This window comes from Scomber scombrus, chromosome 2 (assembly GCF_963691925.1).
Source record: "Scomber scombrus chromosome 2, fScoSco1.1, whole genome shotgun sequence".
Lineage (NCBI taxonomy): Eukaryota > Metazoa > Chordata > Actinopteri > Scombriformes > Scombridae > Scomber > Scomber scombrus.
Genome location: NC_084971.1, coordinates 6537152 through 6560201, shown reverse-complemented (window position 1 = coordinate 6560201; position 23050 = coordinate 6537152). Strand labels below are relative to the sequence as shown.

The 23050-nt window shown below is 42.2% G+C and overlaps 2 protein-coding genes across 2 annotated transcripts; both read right to left on the bottom strand.

Moving 5' to 3' along the window:
* Window positions 1-2811: 2811 nt before the first annotated feature.
* LOC133988709 (ras-related protein Rab-33B-like) lies at window positions 2812-5825 on the bottom strand. The gene is made up of 3 exons (XM_062428087.1): window positions 5598-5825; window positions 3391-3569; window positions 2812-3224 (listed from the first exon to the last, which is right to left on the bottom strand). The coding sequence occupies exons 1-3, from the start codon at window positions 5814-5816 to the stop codon at window positions 2894-2896; spliced, it is 729 nt and encodes a 242-aa protein (XP_062284071.1). The 5' UTR covers window positions 5817-5825; the 3' UTR covers window positions 2812-2893.
* Window positions 5826-7862: 2037 nt separating this feature from the next.
* On the bottom strand, window positions 7863-22056 carry naa15b (N-alpha-acetyltransferase 15, NatA auxiliary subunit b). The gene is made up of 20 exons (XM_062428086.1): window positions 21904-22056; window positions 17439-17523; window positions 17075-17179; window positions 15485-15642; window positions 14661-14795; window positions 14114-14267; window positions 13729-13848; window positions 13521-13616; window positions 13158-13264; window positions 12561-12633; window positions 12264-12433; window positions 12028-12180; window positions 11284-11412; window positions 10959-11172; window positions 10619-10812; window positions 10415-10523; window positions 10224-10322; window positions 9942-10085; window positions 9758-9855; window positions 7863-9664 (listed from the first exon to the last, which is right to left on the bottom strand). Exons 1-20 carry the CDS (start codon window positions 21955-21957, stop codon window positions 9467-9469), a joined length of 2595 nt encoding a protein of 864 aa, XP_062284070.1. The 5' UTR covers window positions 21958-22056; the 3' UTR covers window positions 7863-9466.
* Window positions 22057-23050: the final 994 nt, after the last annotated feature.

The window sequence follows — 23050 nt, the reverse complement described above, 5'->3', positions numbered from 1 at the left end:
CTAAAGTTTAGTATTGTGCTTCCATAATGTAAAGTGACTCACAAAAGATAAAATAATAAAGAAGGTTCAAAATCAGAAGATGTTGAGATGTACTGATTTGTAGTCTCTAGTATGGATTAAGCTCCAAAAATGTTGGTTCCTGCATTTCCCATTATCCAACTCACAAGTGTCTTTTCATTAGTACCTTCCTGCCCAGTAAACTACCATTTCTGTGGTTAGTAAATTGATCTAGATGTGTAAAATCCATGCAATGTCCCTTTAAGTAGGCTTTCTCTAAAGTATTTGCAGTCGAAGCCACATCTGTTACAGAGTGATTATCTTGTCAGATGTCCAAATATAAGCCTCAGAAATTCTAGAGCTGTTCAAAACAAAATAGATAACTTTAATTTCTACCAGTTCTTCTGTTGTTTCCACTTATTATATGAGGGTTTAATAGCTTGTATATGATACATGCATTTAAACCTGTTTTCAAGTAAATTATCAGTAAAGTAACTGGAAGTCTGCTTGAGAAGAATAGTGCTAGACATTTACCGTTTGTGTAGTGAATGTTGCACCAATGTGATGCTGAGACCTGACACTTGCATGTGCACACACACACATACACAATCACTTCAGAGGACATTACATTGACTTATCCTAAGCTTAACCATAACCACATGGCTAACTCTACCCTAATCTTAACATAACCCTCAGGTAACCTTAACTTAAAACCAAGTCTTCACCCTAAATGTAATGATGTATATTAAGGGGACTTGCTTTTTGTCCCCATAAGCCTGTGCAACATGAGAAATACACACACACACACACACACACAGACACACACTTTGCTGCCCATAGCTGTGGTATTGCATGATCGACAGTTGTCGGGCAGGAAAGGTTTCCTCTCATCATGTGATGACCTCTGAATCATCGATTAGACACACAATCACATCACATGTGATACATTTTCCATCGCCCCCCACACTGCTCATGCACAAGACCGGTGCATGACTGCTGTGATGTTTTGTGCATCTGGACACAGTGTGGTTGGAAGCAGGATTAGTGCTTTTTAAAAATATTTTTATTATTTTATTATTATTGCTATTAAGGATTTGTACAGATAACAGCACTGCTTTAAAGTTAGTCGGGGTTAACATCAGCTAGTACTGAGAGTGAAGGGCTGACCTCCTAAATTAAATGAGGTTACACGACTGTTAAATCTGCTTGTTGGCTGAAACTTCATTAAATATTTAATCTAGAGGATAAATGTTGATTTAAATGCCAAGTTATACTTATACTTCATCTGCAACCAAAAGACACCATAAAATAAAAAATGTTCAAAGTTTCATCCAGTCCCTGCATTTATTGTTCTTTCTGTTAACAAGTAAAGTGTAATTTAATAGGTAGATTCTTGATGTTTTGATGAAGAAGGAAACCACCACTGATACACCTCACTTGCATATTTCAAAGGTTTTAATTACAAAGAGATCAGTGTCACATGTCCAATCTGAGAGAGTCCTGGCCTGGAACTTCTCTCCCTACTCCAATTCTCACAACACTATATATAGTTACTCGTCTCCAAAACCTCCACCTTCTGAACAGATGGTCAGTCAAGTGACACAGCCCTGACCCCTCATTTATGACTAGCTTTAAACAAATGGTCAGTCCGGAGAAATAGCCTCTGGCCTGTCCTTTATGGCTAACTTTTAATCTTTAACCTAAGTAAACTTTTACTTTTGGAAGATATACAAGACTAGAGACAAGACACTATACAAGCGTCTACAGCAATGCTAGCAGCTATGTGAGCTTGTACTTAGGCACAGTGGCAGCTAAATGCTAACATACTGGTGCTAAGGTAGTATAATGTTCTGTGTTCTTCTTAGTTTAGCGTGTTAGCCAAACTTTTGCTAATTAGCATAAAACATCAAGTCTAGTAAGGTCCAAGAGGAATGTCATTATTGTACATGAGATAGTCCACATTTTATTTGGACCAGATGATGGCGCTGTAGGAAATTTATCCTGGGGAGAATTTAAATGCCTCTACCAAATTTGATAGATAGTTGTGGTAATATTTCACTGAAACTAAAAATATCAACCTCATGCACCAGAGGAAAAGTCAGGGCATCCCTAACTTCAGTGGAATTTATCTCGGGGTACCATGACATTGTCAAATTTAACGCATAGAGGCCCCAAATATGCATTTATGTAAAGCCCCTTTTTCATCATGGTTGTGGTATGGTTGTGTGATTGTGGTTCACATAGTAAAGGCCATGCAGACCATGTAGGCTCTTTCCACATCAAAATGGAGTTACTGTAATTTCCAGATCCACAACTCCAATTAATCAGACTTGGCATTAAATAATACAAATGTGCCTGAAAACCAAACCATGGCTACAAGGCTACTATGGCCAGACACAGTATTTTAAACTATCATGTGACCAACCCTTCCCTCATACATCTGTCTTGAGATGTCCGATAGCATTAAGATGCTATGAGAAAACCCGGTCAGTTGATTTTATGCTGCAGATCTATTCGTTATACTGCAAAAAGTCTGACTGTGTTCACACCCCAAAATCTGCAGTTTGTAGCCAGACTGAGTTCCCACCAATGTCACACATGCTGAAATACATTCACAGTCTTTTATTATGAAACTACTGTAAACAATAAGATCACAGTTATACACGATATTTCAAACAGGACATGTCAAATTTTTAAGAGTATAAATATTAAAGCTCTGAGTTGCACCTGTATCTTAAATGTAAAAGTTTTCCATTCATCCTCATCTTTGGTCAAAATGGAACATCATGCAAATATATTCTCTCTCTCTCTCTCTCACAATCACACGCTCATATAAAGAGATAAAGAGTCTCATTCTTGCACCTGAATACACCGACAAGTCCCCTCTCTGTGGGTCTCAGCAGCAGGTCCAAACCTCTTTCTCCGGTCTTTTTTTGTTTAGGACTTTAAAAGAGCCGCTGTACGCCAGGGCATTTGCCGTTGAGGGTTTCTTCTGTCTCTTCAGTTTGGCACCAACAGCAATGACAATGTCTTCCACTTTGTCCTGCTGATAAGGCGCCTGCCCGTCACCTTGTTGTCTGTTAATGTGTTTGTTTGGCGGGTTCTTGGCGGATGTCTCAAAAAACATCATGTTGTGGGCCTTGGCAAAGCTCATTGCCCGCTCCTGGCTCACCTGGTCATTGGCCCTGCTAAGGTCACGGAGATCACTCTTGTTCCCCACCAGGAATCTGAAACAGACAGATGATGAAGGAAGATGATTCATAATAAAATGAGTTCATAGGTTAACTGGTCTAGAAAGGTTCTCTAAGGTGAAGACAACTGGACATCTCATCATGTATAATTACATTTACATCTCTGGTCTTTCCAGGGAGTGGTAGAACATGATGTAGATACCTGGGGATTTCCTGGCCGAGGGAGTGCTGCCTGAACTCTTCTATCCAGGAGGCGAGGCTGTTGAAGCTGGAAGGGCAGCTGACATCATATAAGAAGAGCACTGCGTGGACATTACGGTAGTAGTGTTGCACCATGGACTTACGGAAACGCTCCTGTCCTGCCGTGTCCCACAGCTGAAGCTGGTGGAGAGGAGGGAAACGAAAGGAGAACATAAGAAATATACAAGATACAAGTTCCTCCCATGGCACTGACAAGGAGGTAAAAACATGAAAAAGAGGAAATGAAGGAGAAGGAAGGCACAGAAAGGAAAATAAATCATGTGTTGAACATAAACAGGAACATAAACACACTTTAACATGAGCAGAGACACACTGAGTCACCGCTGAGGGGAAGCAAGAAAAGGATAGATTTGGTCTTTAGAAAGTCACATTTCTGAGCTGAGCTTTCCTTGAATAAAAACAGATCAAACACTAAATATCAGATCAAAACAATGATAAACCATGTGGCTTTCTCTAAAGTAATCAATGCATATGGTGCTGATGTGATATGAACCCTCATGACAAATTCATGCTACACATTGATCCTCATATCTTCTCAAACACAGAGTTGTAGACATGAGACTCAAGTCAGACTTAAGATCTAAAAATAATGGACTTAACTGTTGTGAGACTTCACTCCCTAAAGATCTGACTTGAAAACTGTCGAACATTGAAAAACAAACAAACAGGCCTTGCATGGCCACACACCTTAAATATTTCATCATTAGTCTGCAGTGAAGACTTGATCTCATCTGTATAAAACTGAGTAAACAGCTGTGAACGCAAAATGTTCAAATGTTGTGTAAGTTAAATCAGCAGCTGTCAAAGACCTTAAGACATTACCTGTTGACTTACAACTTGATATTTGAATGATTCGAAACTTGTCTTGAACTTGTGGAGTCACTGTCCTCTAACACTGGATTGTCTTGCCTCGCTTTTAAGTCGCTTTGGATGAAAGCTACTGCCAAACAACAAAATGTAAATGTGAATGATTCACTCCACACTTGTCTTGATTCACTCAATCCTTGACTTAAGACTTATCCTGATTAACTATAGACTTGTCTCTATACTTTAACTGAACTTGGACACTTTTTGATCAGTGTCAACAGTGAAAGAAGCGCAGATGTGTCTCGCATGGTACTTTCACACCTGACACACAGGATTATCAAGTTCCTTTGTTGATTTAATGTAGTAGAAACAAAGCAGAAACCTCCTCTACCCTGAAGTTATAAACACATCTTAAGTCACCACTTCCTCTGTCATGTGGCTGTGTTTCAAAACACTCGAGAAACACCCAGTTTTCATGTAGAATCGAGTCACTCAAATAAACGGAATCCCTTCTTGTGTTTGCAAAATTCAGTTCAGATAAAACTTCATACACGTTACAGCTGCAGGATTAATAATCAGAGATAACCTGGATTCATTCACGAGACTGTTGATGCTAACAGCTAACATGCAACTAACACCAAGCATGTAACCCTCCCAGCAATTTCCAGGCCATGTTAGTTCTGCCTGTTGAAACTGCAGACATTCAACTCTGCTGATTTTCTGCCATTCGGAGAATTCTAACTGAGACAAATAAGTCAGTGTTGTATGAACAGAGTCAGACTGCAGCACAGGCCTTTAATACCAGAGCCTCTAAGAATATTATAGCTGACATAGCAGATAACATGCAATAATAATGTGACTGTTTAAAACACAACCTGGGTGATTATGGCCACTTTGCTGTGGGAACAGGGTGGTTTCTGGCACAGCTTAACCTACTTCCAAGGTTCATGGAGGAGGAAGAAAAGTCTGAAGAAAGTCAAAGCTCCAGCAACACTTGTAGTACAGGAAACTTTATTATTGATATTAAGTTCTTCTATACTACTAGTGTTGTTGACTGGTTATGGCCTCTCTCACACACACATGGAGCGACTTCATGATTGTTTGTTTTGTGATTTCAGGCTGTTTATGTCACTGAATTGAAACTATTGACAAGCATTGAATTCATTGTGAAAACTAATCATATATAATCTAAAATAGCCAACATTGTGTGGCTCATTTTAATATTTTACAACACAGGCGGTTGAGAGAACACTGCGTAAAAAGGTTTGTTTGGCGCAGCCTGAACTAAATAAAAGTTGTTAATTACTTTGCTTTAATTGAAGCATTCACTTTGCCACTAACCTTAATCTTCTCTCCATCAATATCAAGCATTCTCTCACGGAAGTCCACCCCGATGGTGGCCTCTGGTCTGCTGAGGAACTGCCCGGCGCAGAGTCGGTGCGTGAGGCAGGTCTTCCCGACCCCGGAGTCTCCAATCACCAGCACCTTAAAGGTCCGACTGCGAGTCAGCAGTGAAGACACGCTGCCCAAAGAGTTGGAAAACTCCAGAGATGACTCCATTTACCAGCTGCTCACAGTGAATTCAGTCCACAGCTGAGCGCAAAGACGCACAGGGTGAACAAGTGTGAACAAGCAGCAGGACCTGTGGAGAAACACGCTGCCTCCTGATGATTCAGAGCAACTTTTCCGACCAGAAGCTCCTCACACACTTTCCGCTGAGCTGAGTGTGCAGGAGGAAGAGGAGGAGGAGAGAGAGAGAGAGAGACGCCAGCCTCTCTCTCTCTCTCTCTCTGCGTTTCATTTGACAGCATGACATTGGAGTGTGAGGGTGGAAGAGTGCATGAAATGAACAGCAGGGGACGTTTAAAAACTTAAAAGTCCGCCTTCACTCCAGTTTTTCTTGTTCTTCCTACAGTTGGATGTTTGAGCTTCACTATGCAGAATGATGTTTTTTTTCACTTTCGCTTAAATTTCTTTGTAATCTGAGTTTAAGGCATGAAGGTATGAGCATTCAAGATTAGTGACATCACAACTACTTTAGAGCCAATCATGATCCAAAGGCAACTTAACTTGTGTGGTGGAAATTTGAAGGCTTCAGTGCACAAACACGCAGAGTGGACTTTATAATGAAACATGTGACATCTTGTGTCCAGTATAGTATTTCATATACATCTTAAACATGTCTGATGAGGATCTTTAAGTGTTATTGTTGTTAAATCAGCACATGGCCGATACAGAAAAGGCATTTATCTGCTAGTTTTTGTGTTACAAGGCAAAACACAATCTTTAATTGAAGTAGCACTTGTACAAGAGATGGAGGCATAATATGTACAGCTCAGATATCACATGGACTACTAATAATACATTGGTAGAGAAAAGGGTGCTAAATGCTTCATGGTCCTCATCCTGCTGCTGTATGAATTCAACAAGAGTATTTCACTTTCATGTCAATTTAAAATAAATCTGATGATGTAAACACCACCATATCTGACCTTAGACTGATAGTATCACTAACTCAGCAGCTCTTCATAGGCAGTGAAAGAGATGCTGAGACATCATTTTAGATGACCGTGTCCACTCACCTGCTCTGCCAGAGGAACAGCTGTGCTACTGCTGCCCTCTGCTGGAGGATTTATTCCTTCATCACTGTACATCTGTATACAATTGTCGGCTGTCCCACTGACCCCAACAGACACTGCATCAGGATTAGTTTTGACAAGTGACGTGGTGACCTACGACCGGCGCACACACGCGCACACACACATCAATAACCCACATTAATCCAGAAATAATGGCTGCACAGCATGCATCAAACTTTATTGCATGTGTATGTATTTACCTGTCTTGATAAACACAGGTATGTAACTTTAGAAATTGATTTGGGGAAGAAAATGAACTACCCGGTCTTGTCTATCTCACCAAATACTTACATATATGAAGAGCACATTTAGTAAGAATCTATTGGTTGTGTGCTCACAAATGCCTGAACAGTCAAACTGGGTTGCAATGTTCCATGGTGGGTTTCTGTATGCAACACAGAATATAAAATGTATGCAGTGACATCATGTAACAGGGTCATGTTTTGATGGTATATCTGGTCAAATCTAATATAACTGAAATTGTTTACTTCTCTATATTCGAGTCAGCAGAGTTGGACATAGAAAAGGAAAGGTTTGATACAAATGGTTTTGTATCAAACCCTCAAACTTGCAGGATGATGTCATTTGGACTAAAGAGAGCAAAATACTAAACAAACTCAATGTTTTCAGGTCATACTATGAATCTTAGTGCTGATTTGCTTAGAGGAACAGTTTGTTACTCCAGTCAAATTTTCCAGTAGCTGATCTCATTGAAGTGCTCGACTGGTTCTGTGGAGGCTTCAGAAAAAATTTCAAAGACTGTTTATGAGAAGAAAAGCTGATTTTTAACTTCTCAATTATTAGAAAATGTGGAGAAAAATAATTAAAATAATCGGCTTAGTCTTACTTGAACTCACTCTGGCTTGGAATTGGCTGTAAATACAAAACCTAATTTTAACAAAGGAACTTGAAGTGTTTAATCCAAAGGCCCGAGATCCAGGAGCTTGATCTTTTCCTACCTTAAAACAGCTCAAGGAAACGACCAGCAGCTCTTTGAGGTTAACATTAACCACACACAAACATACAGATGCCAAAAAGTCTTGTTTTTTTTTGTTTGTTTGTTTGGTTTTAATACAAAAATCCAGAGATATCATACATCACCATCTCAGATTTCATCTTTCACATTAGAACCCAAATTAGAGGAAAAAGGGGAAGAAAGAGATTATCAGGGGGAGGTAACAGGGGGAACCGAAAAGTAGTAAAACAAATTCATCATTTTAGCTCAACTTTGTAACATTTTCACTTGTCACCACGGGCAACGGGCTTCGATGCTGAACTCTGACCTTTTGAGGAGCAGTTTTCGTTTGCATGGAAGAGCCCTCTGATGGCCTGTTAGAGTCGCTGCATGCTTGCAGATACAAACCGTTTTTAAAACAGTCCCATCGGCAACACCAGTGACTCTGCCAGGAGGCTTGCTGGAACCACGTTGACCACATCTAGAACCGATTATCATCAATAATAAAGAGCTTCATTGATCCATTATGGACAGAAAGGTGTCTATGGTATTGCTTAGATCTATCCGGTTTTCTTGGCGCTATGTAAAAACATTAAGAGTGTATTTGGAACGGAGCACGACACACAATCTTTACAGTTTTTTAAATTCTGTGCTACAAAGTGCTCCTTAACGACAAACAGAGGATTACATATTCCCGAGCTGAACTAGGAATCGTGAGGGAAGCACAAGTTGGACCTAAAAAAAAAAATCTGTTCACATGTCAGGCAGCCTTCCTCCGAGCTGTGTTCCTGCAGAGATCCTGCCGTTATTTCTCTCACACACACGCACACACACGCACTCCACTGCAGTGCCACGTGTAGATTGGCGGTTTTACTGGAGCACAGGTGAGTGTTACAGCAGATACAGGTGCACCTGTGCTCGCTGGATGTCCTCGGCCTCTAACTTCGGGTCCTCGGTTAACTATTCCCCGATCAGCTTCCTACAGATCCGTCAGAGATCAGATCCACTCAGCTCAGTCCCTCCCGTTCCCCGGTGACAGTCGTGTCCTATTTTCGTTTTAAATGAGCTTTTCTTTTAAAATAAAGAGAACGCAGTATGCGATAGGCGTGTCGCAGCTCGACTCGAGTGGTTTGCCGTCACCGTTATTCGTCGTCTCTGAGGAAACCCCGACAGTCCGCGTCCGTCCGTCACAGTTTCTCCCAACAGTCTGCCAATAACTGTTTAGTTTTTCATATTCAGCGTGGTTGGTAGCTCTATTAAAAAAGTAAAATGGCCGTTCTGTTAGCTTCCTCTTCCCCCCCCCCCTCTTTACCACAAATATACAACAACCGCACACATGCTCACACACATACACACACACACACACACACACACACACACACACACACTCCCTAGATGCACATACACACACACACAGTCCTGATTTTCACCATGTGGGAGAGAGCCAAGCCATACCCGGTCAGACCCAATTAAGCCGAGCCGAAGAACGAAACGTCCCATTTCGCTCCCCCGTGTCTGGCTCTACATAATGGCTGCCAGGCGTACCACAAGGCTCCGCGTGCTAGGCCCAAAATTCCTTTTTTCTCATCCGCTGTTTTTGTTGTTCTTGCCGGGCTTCACATCTCGTTGGCGAGCTCCTCCGTTTCCGTGGAGACGTCTCCGTTGGCCATCTTGGTGTTCTCCTCGTATCCGGGGGGCATGAAAGCTAACGTGTAGGGGTAAAGCTTGTGACACTCGCCGCGGTACGACTCCGTGCGCTCTTTGCAGTCGCCGAAGATGCCGTTTCGGAGGACCTCTAGGACCTCTGTGCAGATCTGATGGAGGGAGGAGAGGAATGGATAGAACAGAAATGAAAAATGGATTCACAAGTTTAACCAAACAGCTGCAGAAGAAAAACAAACACAAACCTGTATGGTTCTGTTGCTGAGTGACTCATCTAGCGCGGTGGCCAACTCTGCTGCCTTCGTTTCCGTCGATGAGTCCAAATTCACCATCATCTTAGCAGCTGCAGGAGGGAGAGGAGGAGTATGAGTCTAAGTGTGTGTGTGCATGTATTAATAATGTGTGTGTGTAAGAGAGAAAAAGTCCTACCAGCTAGTCGGTGTGGTATGGAGTTGGAGTGTTTAGTGAGGTAGGCCTGGTTGAAGCTCTTGGCGTTGCTGTCTCCAAACAGCCGGGTGATCTCCTGCTTCAGGACCGTCCGAACCACCTCTGGCAGCTCTTTGCTCTCCGAGACTGGAACGAGGTAAGAAAGGAAGGTTTGAGAGATGTATTGGGTGGAAGGAGGAACACATGATGCAAAGAAACATTGAGGGAAGTAAGTTAGGGAAAAGAAAGGAACAGAACCAACAGAAGATAAGGAACTTCATTTACCTCCTTTAAAGAAGCGTACTAGACACTGGTGTAGCCATGGGTGGTCTGGGTCAATGGCCAATGCCCTCTTCACTGATTGGAGCATCAACAGGTATTTTTCTGAAAGGAGAAAGCAGATGATAAATGTGTGAAGGGTAAAATACATATCAAATAGCTCCTGAGTGATGTTGAATTAAAATGAACCTGCTAACCTTTCCTGAAGTAGATCTCAAAGGCCATTAGATGTGTGTCGATTTTGTCTTTCACCAGGTGTTTGAGAGGCATCAGGAACTTGACGGCTTCTTCCAGTGGATTTTCTACCTGTAAGCAGGAATTTAAAAGGAGAGGAACCGTCAAAACCACCTTGACCAATTTCAGCTCGCTCCGTCGTTTCGAGCCATGCTTCTCACACTAACCTTAACCAATTTGTCGGGAATGAGCTCCTCCTTGGGCCCTCCGATCTCCTCGTCGTCATCCTCCTTCTTCTTCTTCTGGTTTTTAAGCTGCTTCTCCTTCTCCGCATTCTTCTTCTCCTCCTCCAGCTGGGCCTTTTTCTGGGCTCTCCGCTGCTTGTTCCTGAGCTTCTTCAGCTCTTTGTCGGAGAGGTTAGCTACAGACCAAAGTCAAAACAACGGCGTTAATGATGGACAAAATGTACTCAAATAGTACATTCTGTTTATTTGTCCAGGACAGCTTTGAAACCTGGGTTGAGACACCTCAGGAAACATGAATCTATAGTAACTCCTTGCTCCTCACCAGTGTCGGCCTGCAGCTCCTTGCTGTCGTCGGTCAGTGGATTGTCGTGAAGGCTCAGGTAGATCTGGATGGCGGTGACAGCGGCCTTGTAGTAGAAAGGATGCATCCGTAGCACATCCTCCAGCTTCAGCAGGTCCACGTAGGAGCGTAGCGTCATCTTCCTCATGCAGTAAGTGTGGAAATCAAACTGGTCGTCCGTGATCTCCACAAAATGCTGAATGGTAGAAAGCAGGGAAGAGGAATACAATGCCATAAAGGATCTCGACAAGCAAAAGGTAAAGAGTCATGTAATACATAGAAGTATTATCGCCGAGGAAAGTCTCACCCTTTCGATCTCATGGCACTTCTTGAGAGCATCCCCAAACTTGTTCATGGACTTGTAGGCGAGTGCACACTCCGTCTGGAACCACATACACTGCATCTCGTTCAGGTTCTCCACTGCTGACGCTCCTTCCTGAAAAGACCAAGACCAAAACAGACACATGCATGAGGACAGAAAATGGAAAGGGCTCCAATATATTTCCATTCAAAAAACATCAACTTCTCTCAAGAAATAGTCTTTTTTTTAATGAGTCATTATATTCTCAATTACTTAATTCTAGCACTCTAACAATTGTGCTGTTAATCATTTCGGAAATGATTGCTCCATTATTAAGATTTGAGGACTTGTATGTTAGAGAAATGCCTTAACTGTAACAGTCTTTGCACTATTATTTATTTTGACGTACGTTTCATTTTACTCGTCTCAGCTTCTGATTCCCGCGCTTATACACACCCAGAACACCCACAGAGCAACCCTATGCAATACAATAGACGCCTTCCATTCCACATGATTAATTCCTGAAACTCATATATCTTGAATGAAATATGGAGTTGCTCTGTTATTGCTCTGTCATAAATGAATATTCCACCTCAGTTATTTCAGGTTTAAGGACAGTATATAAGTGCTATCGGATGTCAGGGCTGTATTCATCCATCATGGACAGAAAACACATCTATGATTTTTGTTTCGACATTCCAAAAGAGCTTTCTCGGCTCGTCAGCTCTCAGCGTGTCACTTTTCCCTCACCCGTGTGAACTTGGAGCACATTTCCTCCGCCTCCTTCACCATGCTAGCCTTCAGCATGTACTTGGCACATTTGGAGTTGATGAATCTATCAGCGGTGTCCAGAGCCTGCGCTTCGTCCATCCACTGGGCCGCTTCTTTGATGTTCCCAGCGTGCTGCGGGAGGAGAGAAAGGTCAATGCGACAGTGATGACAGCGCTCCAGAAATACATGCGAGAGTGAAACAAAGAGAGCGCTACCTTGTAAATCTTGGCTTTGATGAGGAAGAGTTCGATGAGCGTGGGCGTGCTCTCGATGGCCGCGTTGATGTAGTCTAGAGCCAGCGTCTGTTGGTCAACCATGTCACAGTGCTGCGCCAGGAAGTACTGCACCCAGAGCAACGTGGTTGGCGGCTCCTCCTTACCGTCATCTGTGAGAGAGAGAGAGAGAGAGAGAGCAGAGTCTGAGCTTTAGTCTTAACATTTTAAACTAAAGACTACAACTGATACTCATTATTTTCATCCAGATGTTACAATGTTGTGTCATGTTATTCTCACCGTTCTGACTGAACATTCTACAGCTTTTTAATGAGGTTTCATAGCCGACCACCAACTCCTCTATTATTGCCACCTGAAGAGAAAAAGAAGATAAAATACATGAGTTCAGCTGCAAAGCGAAGTATGAACTTGTATTACAAAGAATTCAGGGTTCCTATTGCTCCCGTTGCTGTGCCAACGGTGTATGAATGTGTATGAATGATTAGCTTCCCCTGATGTGCAGGTTGGCACCCTGCGTGGTAGCTCCTGCCATCAGTGTATGAATGTGTGTGAATGGGGTGAATGAAATGTATTGTAAAGCGCTTTGAGTGGTCGAAAAGACTAGAAAGGCGCTATATAAGTACAGGCCATTTACCATTTACCATTCCTACACCTTATCTTAAATCATATTCAAGCTCTTTTCAAGCGTTTAAAAGTAAGTGGCCCGACACAAAAAGATAAGTCCTGTTCAGCAAAGATAAATGTTTCCACTCAGTTTGACCTCTCGCCCTTCAGTGCGTTATGTAAGCTGTGCCACAGTGAAATGAGGGAAAAGGCGTCACTGTGATTTAGATTTAGATCAGTCATCAAGACGTTGCTGGCAGCAGCTCTTGTCACCTTTTCTTTGTCGTTGTACAGAGATTTGAGGGTGGTGAAGACGGGCGGACAGCCTTTACTGAAGTTCATCCTCAGGTACCTGTCCAGAACCTCTCTGAACTTCTCACCTGCAGAGAAACGGGACGAGTGGAGAAGATCTGTCAGCTTTTAGACAAATAAATACTTCCACACTTCCTTCATGTTTAACCGATGATTATAAAACAATGTAAAAATGGAGTCTAAAATTAATGTGTGAGAATAGCATGAACATGAGCATATTTAAAAGTGAATACAGCTACTAGCTTTTTTCTTATAGTTACATTGATGGAAACGTTAACTCAAGTTACTGTTTTAAGGTTAAAGGAGATGTATTATTGGCCGCACCAGAGAGGAAGTTGAGCGGCAGGCGACGTGGAACCAGGCCTTTAGGAAACTTCTCCCAGGTCTCCTCGTAGATCTTGTGTCTCTCTTCTACACTACCTACAAAAAAAAAAGATTTTCAGTACAGTGTGGACAACTATGGCTTCTTTAATCGCAGTAAATCGTCAGTGATGCTGCTGGTGTTTCTAAATGAAAGGATCAGGTGTCATACTTGGCTTGAGAGCTCTCTCCAGCCCGTGGTAATAGGACCAGTTCTCTGGGTTCCTCTCCTGCAGGCGTTGGTAGACTTCTGTAGCCTCGTCCAGACGTTCCAACCTCAACAGCAACTCTCCTGCAGAAAAAAGAGAGAAAGTGTCAAAATCACAGAAAGAGTAAAAAGAAAAATGTAGATTGGACATACATCCTATTAGATATACATCCTGACATTTCACTGTTCATTTTCTCTCGATGGAAAACAACAAGTACAAAACAACTAGAGGACAAAAGTTCAACTGTTGATATCTAATATCTGATATCATGTACAAATGTCCACAATGACTGGTTCAGCTGAGCGTTTCAATGTCAAATGATGACTAATTGTACACTTTGGGTCAGACCTCGTGTCTCCTCCACTGCCAGTTTGTCACAGATCTGCTTTTCATAGTTGGACAGATGTTCCAGAGCCTCCTTGTTCAGGCCTGCTTCCCTCAGCACCTGGTTCTGGTACAGCAGCAGCTCGCTGTACTCGTAGTCCACTTTGTCTGGAGACGTCTAGACACAGACACACACACACACAGGGAAAAAAAAGCAGGAGGTGTTACTACCGTTATTATTTTTATACAAGCAGCAGTGAAACATTACTGGAACTGCTGAGTGGACTTCATTGTGCACTGTTCAGGAAACTCTGCATCATTCTTCAAGTATACGTGTATTTTCCTTCTCACACAAGCTTTTTTGTCTAACACAGATGGCACAAAGACAGGAAGCGGACCGGTCTTATCAGGAGGGAACCAGTGAGAGTGAGCTCTATTGTAATTCTGACCAAGATGGGCAGAGACAACGCCAACGCTGAAAACTCTGTTGAAGGACTACTGCAACCTCACCTAAAAATCTCCTCTACCCTTTTAAACAAGATAAAACTCTTAAGCTGCTCATGTGTCAAACCTGTTGTGTTTTCCTGAACTCCTCGATGATCTTTGCTGCCATCTCGTAGTCTTCCAGGAGGTGATAGGCGATGGCGTAGCCGATCCAGGAGGCCCGCTGTGCTGGACGCAGCTGCAGCAGCTGGTACCGCGTCTCCTACAGGAGCAAGGAACGCAGGTTTATTTTAGTCATGCTTAACATCAGAACCGACAGTGTGGAAGAAGACTAGCTGATGAGTCTCCCGTGTTGCAGCTACAGAGATGATGGGACAGTAGTAGCACGAGCTGGAGAAGAGCAATTTTGCTGATTCATGGTATTGTCAGCACACTGTTGCTAGCTGGCTCAGACAGAGTAAGGAGAAAAAAAAAAACATAACACACACACTCACACTCCTATTGTCTCTGGTCCATATTTTTAATCCTTTCAACCAGACTTTTATCTTGCCTTTTCATACCTCTCGCTAAATAAGCATCTAAATCCCGGTCTGTGTCCCAGGAGAGCTGTTCTACATTGTGAAGACTGACTGCAACCTGATAACAGCCTGCTGATTTGCTGTGACCTCTCCAAATCAGTGCCGTACTGCATCCTGTACGGGGGGGGGGGGTAGTGACAGATGGGGGAGTGAGTATTCTGGAAAAATTATCTTCCCCTTGCAAATTGTTTTTGTCTGTTTGTGCTTTTGTACTAAAAAAAGAAAAGTCCCCCGTATCTCACCACTCTAGGCTCTAGAGGTGTTCTGTGGTTAGTCAGGTTTTTTTTTATTTTTATGATCCTCGACATATCTCGGAATTATTAATAATCTAGCCCGGACTCTTGCACCCTCAGTCCCCTCTGTCAGTCCTTACCCTGTAGCCCTCCAGGTCTCTCATCTGGATCTGCAGCAAGGACAGGTCCCGGAGGATCTGCAGGTTGTCCTTGTCCCACTTCAGGGCGTTGCGGTAACACTTGATGGCCTCGTCGTACTTCTTATCTGAGCGCTGCAGTAAGCCGTAAACGTGCCAGCCTGGGACGCGCAGGGAGTTAAGGAACACACATGATGATCAAACTGATATCTAAAAGTGTACAGATGTGGTCAGAGATGTAAAGTCAGTGGGGTCAACGTGGGGCCAGATGAGCCTGATCTCCCACCTATGCCAAATGCTCTTCAACTGATTAAACCTTACAGGATATACACGTGTGTACACACTGAAAATAGCTGCCATTTGTGGCTTAATCTTCAATAAATGTCACTTTATCCTGCAGTGAAGACAAAGTATTGAGACAAAAATTCAAATACAGAGCCAGGTGAGAAAAGAGATGCCAGGAAATCATAGCCTCATAAAAAATGCTGCACTATTATTGGTTTATGATAATCTAATGAGCAGACCCACACCTCCGCAGATTTTCCACCAATAAAGACGCTGCTTATAAAACTGTCCGTGTGTTAACTGTTTATTCATCACTTATTATATACCAAATATACATCAGAAAAATCAGTATCAGAGTACTTTTACATCATTGTCATCTCATTTTATGCTCTATTTTAGTCTAGCTTTTTGTTTTCTTTCTCTTTCTATTTTTCTGTACTTTGTTTTATTTTTAATATAATTGGGTTCTTACTGTTAAATCATCTGATATTTTGTTTTTATGTGAAGCACATTGAGTTGCCCCTGTGTATGAAATGTGCTATATAAATAAAGCCTTGCCTTTTCTCTTCCTGTAATGAGCAATAAAAAGAACCAGATTTTTAATTTTTTTTTTTATCAGATTTAAAAAAACATTTCAGCAGCTTGCCTTTTTGCTTATTGGAGTAAATTAATTAACCTTGCTCTATCAATTAGTGAAAAAAGTCAGTGTTGGTTATTGGGAGGTTGCTGAATTCAGAGATGCCTTTAAAAAGAAAATGATAATCAGAAAATCAGGGATGAGACTCAAGATCCAAATTCAGATGTTACAGCTGTGCAGGAAACACAAATCTACTAACATTTATGGACAAAGCGGCTATATAAGCCTTACTCAACAGATTAACTATGAATTATAATGTCTCTTTATAGTTAAACATCAGCCTATATCCTTTAAAAATACACACCACACTATCAGCTAAACAAGAAGGGGTTTCTGCAACAGACACTCAAGATAAGTGAAGCTAAAAAGAAAGCTGTGTGTTGTCTGTTCACAGATATGTTGACTTCAGGCTGAGATAGCACTTATCTGCCGGAAATGTGCACAGATTTCAGAGAAGGAGAGAGAGAGAGAGAAAAGGATGTGCTGACTATGCTCCACAGAGACCAGAGCTCTTCTACGCAATGTGTGGCGTCTCAAGGTCCTGTAGCCTCTCACAAAACACACACACTTTACAAAACACACTGCAGATATTCAACAGTTTCATCTAAAACTGATCTCCATCTCTTAACCAGCTGGTGCCCGAGTACAATCGGGCGTGTATGAAAGGATACAGACGTGGCTCCTGAGGTCGTTGCGCAGGCCTCTTCTCACCAGCTCGTAGGCCTCCTCCTTCTTCCCCAGACAGTTCAGAGTCAAGCCCTTCATCGCCAGGGTCTCTGAAAAGGGGAGCAGACATTGAGGGATACATATCACATATGAACGGAGACCTTTTTCCATACACGCGTCATCTTCTACACACACACACACACACACACACACACACACACACACACACACACACACACACACACACACACACACACACACACACACACACACACACACACACACACACACACACACACACACACACACACACACACACACACACACACACACACACACACACACACACACACTTCTGCTGCTGCTTACCTCCATGCTCTGCAAACTTGGGGTTGGACAGGATTTGTTTGCAGAACTTGAGCCCGTTTCTGTACTGTTTGTGTTCGTAACATCGCTGTGAAAGGAAGGAGAGAGGAATCACGTTAGGCCAAAGCTCATCCTGCAGTTCACAGCTTTGACTCACAAACCAGACCCACCCTAAAACTATTCAGTGAGGTAAAAAGAGAGAAAAAAAGCCTGTTAAGTGTGTTTTATTGTTTGTGATTCACACTGATTAACTAGAGGATGGTACAAAGAAGCAGTATTCTTCCAACTTTAAAAATTGTGCGTGTACTGCACATCAAACATATAAAAACAAGAAACAAATTCTTGGTGAATCTGTATTTTTATAGCTTTAGTTTGCCATTTGGAAGACAACAAGCTCTGAACTAACAACAACAACAACAAATTCCCCCGAAAAAAGAAACTTCCAGAACATTTATCGGACTTCTGCACACAGCTGAGATCACTCTTGAAAACCATCTTAAAGAAAAGACTCTCGGCCCTACTGTTCCATTTAAATATGCGGTTTCACCATCATCAGTACACCAGCTCTCTTTTTAAGCTGATCACCAACTATCTGAGGAGATAGTGACTGTGACTGTGTCTGTGTGTGTGTGTGTGTGTGTGTGTGTGTGTGTGTGTGTGTGTGTGTGTGTGTGTGTGTGTGTGAGAGATAGAAGAGTTTAGCTGGCAGATGGCAAAGACTTCCCTAATGATGAGAGGAACAAAAAAAAAAATATTACGTCAACCTCACCGACGGGTGCCAAGGTCGGTTATAAAATTACAAGTAACTCACTGTTAAACTAAAAGGAGGATTACGCCATTATAGACACGCACACTGAACTCTAACTGAGCTGTATGAAGGACAATGTGAAATATACAAATATATAGACACTTCCAGCTTTAACACAGGCATCAGTGGCCTCACACTTGAAGCATTGAATTGAAAGTGACACCAATTCAAACAATAACCTACATATAGAACCATGCCTACACTTTGTTTGCAGAGCAGCTAACAAAACACTGATCTCTTATTTTTAACACAAACAAGAAGTTGCCCACAAGTGAAACTAGATCAGAGTGCGACTTTTTTCTTCACTGGAGATTCTACAGTGTAACACGAGATCCGAGTCAATTTCACAATATGTGGTTTTTTGCCTTCATTAAAATTCAGAGGAAGTGTGCCAAAGAATGCGTGAGGCCTCTCCGGACCCGACCCGAGCCGTGCCAGCCTGAGGTGCTTATTAACATGGAGCAGTAAAATATAATGTAATGTCGCGATCAGCCGCTTTTTAAGATTGACAGACTGTTACATAATCTGTAGCTCCCAAAGTCTTTTAAACACTTTAAGAAGAAGTGTGGTTGTGTGAGCTGTTATGACTAGTGGAAGTATTTGATTCAGTATTTGAGTTCAGATTTTGTAGATAACAGCTAAAGCAAAGTCTTCATCATCATAACCTCTACGTTTAACAGCCTCTACAACCTGTGACGAGAGCCGACGTCTACGACGAGCATCGCTTCAACGAGGCGCGAGTGCATTATGCAAGTATACAGATGCGAGTACACACACTGTATTTTTAATGTCAAGTCAGCAGCATTAACACCACCAGCTGTGCTTATCCAGCATGTTCTGCACCTCACCCAAAATAACTCCCGTCCCCCCCGTCCCCCTCATTCACCCCTCCCGAATTACAGAGAGAGGCTGTCAGAGCTCCGAGCTGTGGGGCACGCTGCTAAAGGAGCTGGGGGAGCACAGAGAAACTGTTCCAAAAAACACAAATACTGATGTTACATTCACATCATGTCAGAGGGAAGGTGGTGACAAGTGTTCATGTCAGTTAGTGACAGCGCAACATTTTACTCGTCTTTCTGCGGGTCTAATTTCACTCTGAAGCTACATTATTACATCTGGAGATAAGACAGAGTGTCAGTTTCAGTAGAGCCTTCTGTGCCAGCAGGAAAAAAGGATTTATTTTCATATTAAACTGTAATCTGTGTGATACTCTAAAAAAGGTCCTGACATCTATATATATATATATATATATATATAGGCTACACACACCAAAATCTACTGTTAACAGATTTGTCAGAGTCGTGTACAAAGCACTGCAGACTCAGGCCTGTTAAAAAATCTAACTGTCCCACAGTGTTCAGCACTGAGCCAAAAAAAAAGAAAAAAGAAAAAGGTATTGGGAGTATATGGAGTAGGCATGTTTCTACAGGTATCAGTGAAAGTAAATGAAAACCTGTCACTCTATTACACAGCAGTTTAAACTCCTCTGAGTCAGGATTTTACAATTCTGACAAGTTATCATGACAGCAGCGGTTTCCTCTGATGAGAAGCATTTAGAGTTATGATAAAATAATCCACCTGGACTGTGCTTGCACGTAATTTGATTGACAATGGCTACACTTTTTCTTTCTTTCTTTTTTCACAGCTGTTCTCTCTCTCTCTCTCTTTGCCTCCTTTGTCTTGTCACTTGTTGATGCAGTGTGGGGAGAAATTAGAAGCACCTGGTTGGATTCGATGAATCTCCTTGAAAAACTAAAAACAGAAGAATAATTTTCATGTAGGAACAAGACGCCTGAGAGCTGCTGATGAAATAACCATTTTTAATGTTGAGAAGATTAATAGTTTAGTTTGGCTGCAGTATGGAAAAGAACTACATGGAAATTCATCCAACTCCACTACCGTGCACAAGTTGGACAGCTGCCAACGTATAATAATGCATTTAGGCTGCCATTCTGGGAGAGCAAAAATAAAAGAGGGGTGTGGTCCTCTTCTGACTACGGCCAGAGAGAAAACTGTTTCAAATCTCAAATCACTTCCCCCCTCCACTACAGAAAGGTTAATCACTGTCATTTTATTCTGGGGTTTCTCACTTATACAACAACAATTTCAACCAGAACTAAATGCTTACAGACCTCTTTTCTAACTGGAACATAAAGGTCACTTCACTTTATTAGAAATGTTCAACAATGATGTCTGGCTTAGGCCAGTGTTTGACATTAAACTCTGATAAATGCAGAGGTAATGTGCAAAGAGAATCGACAACACAACACACACCGAGAGTCAATAAAGAGGAAGAAAGCCTGAAGTGCATCTCACACATAGTTTAGCATGGTGGCGAAAGATTGACTGTTATTTTAATTAGATTATTACTCAGAGTGATTTGACTGTCATTCTTGCATTTATCCTGCACTGCTCTACAATAAAATTGTCATCACCTTATATTCCACTCCTCATTTCTTCCATTATTACACGTGCAATCTGACAAACACCACTTAAATCCATTAACAGTGCAGCCTGACAGCAGTCGAGGGGAAAAGCAATACCCCCTCTGAGGTATGCAGCAAACGCAGGCTCCAACTTTTCAAGATCAGGTGCAGGTCACAGGTCTATTCTCCCTGCCAGGAGGTACCAGTCCCATTGCTTATGTGCTGATAAACATCCGCTAACTCTCCGCAGAGCCCCCAGCTCTCTCAAAACAATGATGTTTATCTGGATCTGTGTAGTGACTGTTCCTGGAAAGCAGCACCACACACCACTGTCAACCAAAAAAGCACAGCAGAGAGGAAATAACTGTTCAACCTGCAGTAAACCACGCAGCTCAGATCACCAGCACATCGGGCATAAGTAGAAAAAAAGAGCTTTGACCTACATAAAGCTGAGTGCGGATAGTAAACACCGGGACTCTAATATTTAGGAGAGGGATGGGTGGATGGATGGGGTGGCTGCTGGAGCACAGCAGGCCTGAAGCAGTTATAGATTTGCTGACACAGACACACCGGTCCTTCCCTCCTTTTCACCCATGCACCACCGGTGTGACTGAACCTACCGTGGGCCGGTGGTGGTCATGTGTGCAGGCCGAGGCTTCACACATTGAATAAAACTGGCATTTCGCTAAAAGTCAGCTAACACCAAAGATATCTAACCCGGTGTTAGCTAACATCAAATGGTGAGACAGTGAGCAGGTGAGCATGGGCCACGACTGAGCAAAACACGCGTACATAAACAGGCAGGTATATTCCGGTGAAGACAACGACAAACCGCACCGGAGGATTAAAAAAGTAGCTCGAAATGCTAAATTAACAGCTCACACCACCGTTACTTTCGTTAGCTTAGCCGTCGTGGAGCCCAGCGGTAAGTTAGAGGCCTTCCGCCAATAAACGCTAAATGTAGCTGTTTGAATGAGTTTATTTGTAGTATTATTAAATTTTAGTCACGGTGAAAACATGTCAGAATCACAGTCACGAACAACCATTAGGGCTTCACGTTACAGTGACAGCGCACATCAGGGCCGGGCGAGCTAGCACGGCTAACACATTCAGTGATGCCATCTTGCTAATGCTAACAGAGCTACACCGACACACCGACGGAGTGTTAAAGTCGCCCCGGTGTCGGTGTTCACGGCAGCTTAAAGTTGCCCCGTTTCCTAAACTACCAACTCACCAAAATCCTCTTGAAGAGCGCGTTCTCTTTCGGCGGTAAAGTAACTGTTGGCATCGTTGCAGCTGGGATGAGTTTCCCCCCTCGACCTCAGCACATGTAGCTAAAGTTAGCCCGGGCAGTCGAGACGAGTCGAGCGGAGTGACGGACCCGGATCGCCCGCTGCAGCCGCTCCGCCGCTCCGCTCGATTGCTCCGTTTTCTCTCCTCACGTTTCTGGCGGAAGCTGCGAAAAAGCTTTCCAAATGGCGGCGGATGGGTGTTACATGATGCAGCCATCCATGTATTGTTTTTGTGAAAAATAAAAACATGTATTTAGACATATAAATGTTTAATCTTTTAGGAATAATTTGTGTCCTATATTGTTTACAAAAAATGTAATTCCCTTTTGATCTCACTGTTTTTGTTATCCTTCCTTCACTTGGATGTTCCTATGTAGGTCTAAACAAAATAAAATATTTCAATATTTATGATCAAATACCTCGATATATATTGTAACAATATTGTAGAGATGACTGTACACTCACGGAATATTCACAGTTTTTTGATAAATAATCATCAATAATGTGGATATGATAACTAAGTGGTTAAAGGCAAAGAATAGAATAGGTGGTACTGTTTGAGAAATCCAGAAAATTACATCACTTTTCTAATGCAGCCTTTAAAACCAGGAAAAGACAACACTTCTGTCTTATCATGATATGATATCTAGGATGCTATCCAATCTCATATCATGGTATCAGTGTAATAGTACTACTGATATATTTCCCAGTCCCAGTATTACTGCCACACATAGACAAATTAGCTAAGTGCAAATTTTGGTGGAATCGTTCTCTTTGTGATACAAGCACCACATTTGGCACAGGGACTCATCAATTTAAAAATAGCATTTGACACTTGAAAATCAACCTGTAATGGTACTCATATGAGTGAATGTCATGCACTAATAGAATCTCCATGTTTCAAAACATAGATATATTGACCCATCAAACATTATATTTGGACAGTTCCAGTAGCCATCATTTGGTGACCATCTTGAAAAATGGTTGCCATATTGAATCCAGATTGGATTTCATGCTTGTATCACCATCTGAATCATTTTGCACCACTGCTCAGATACTGGCAGCCTTGCAGTCGACCTCTTCCACAAA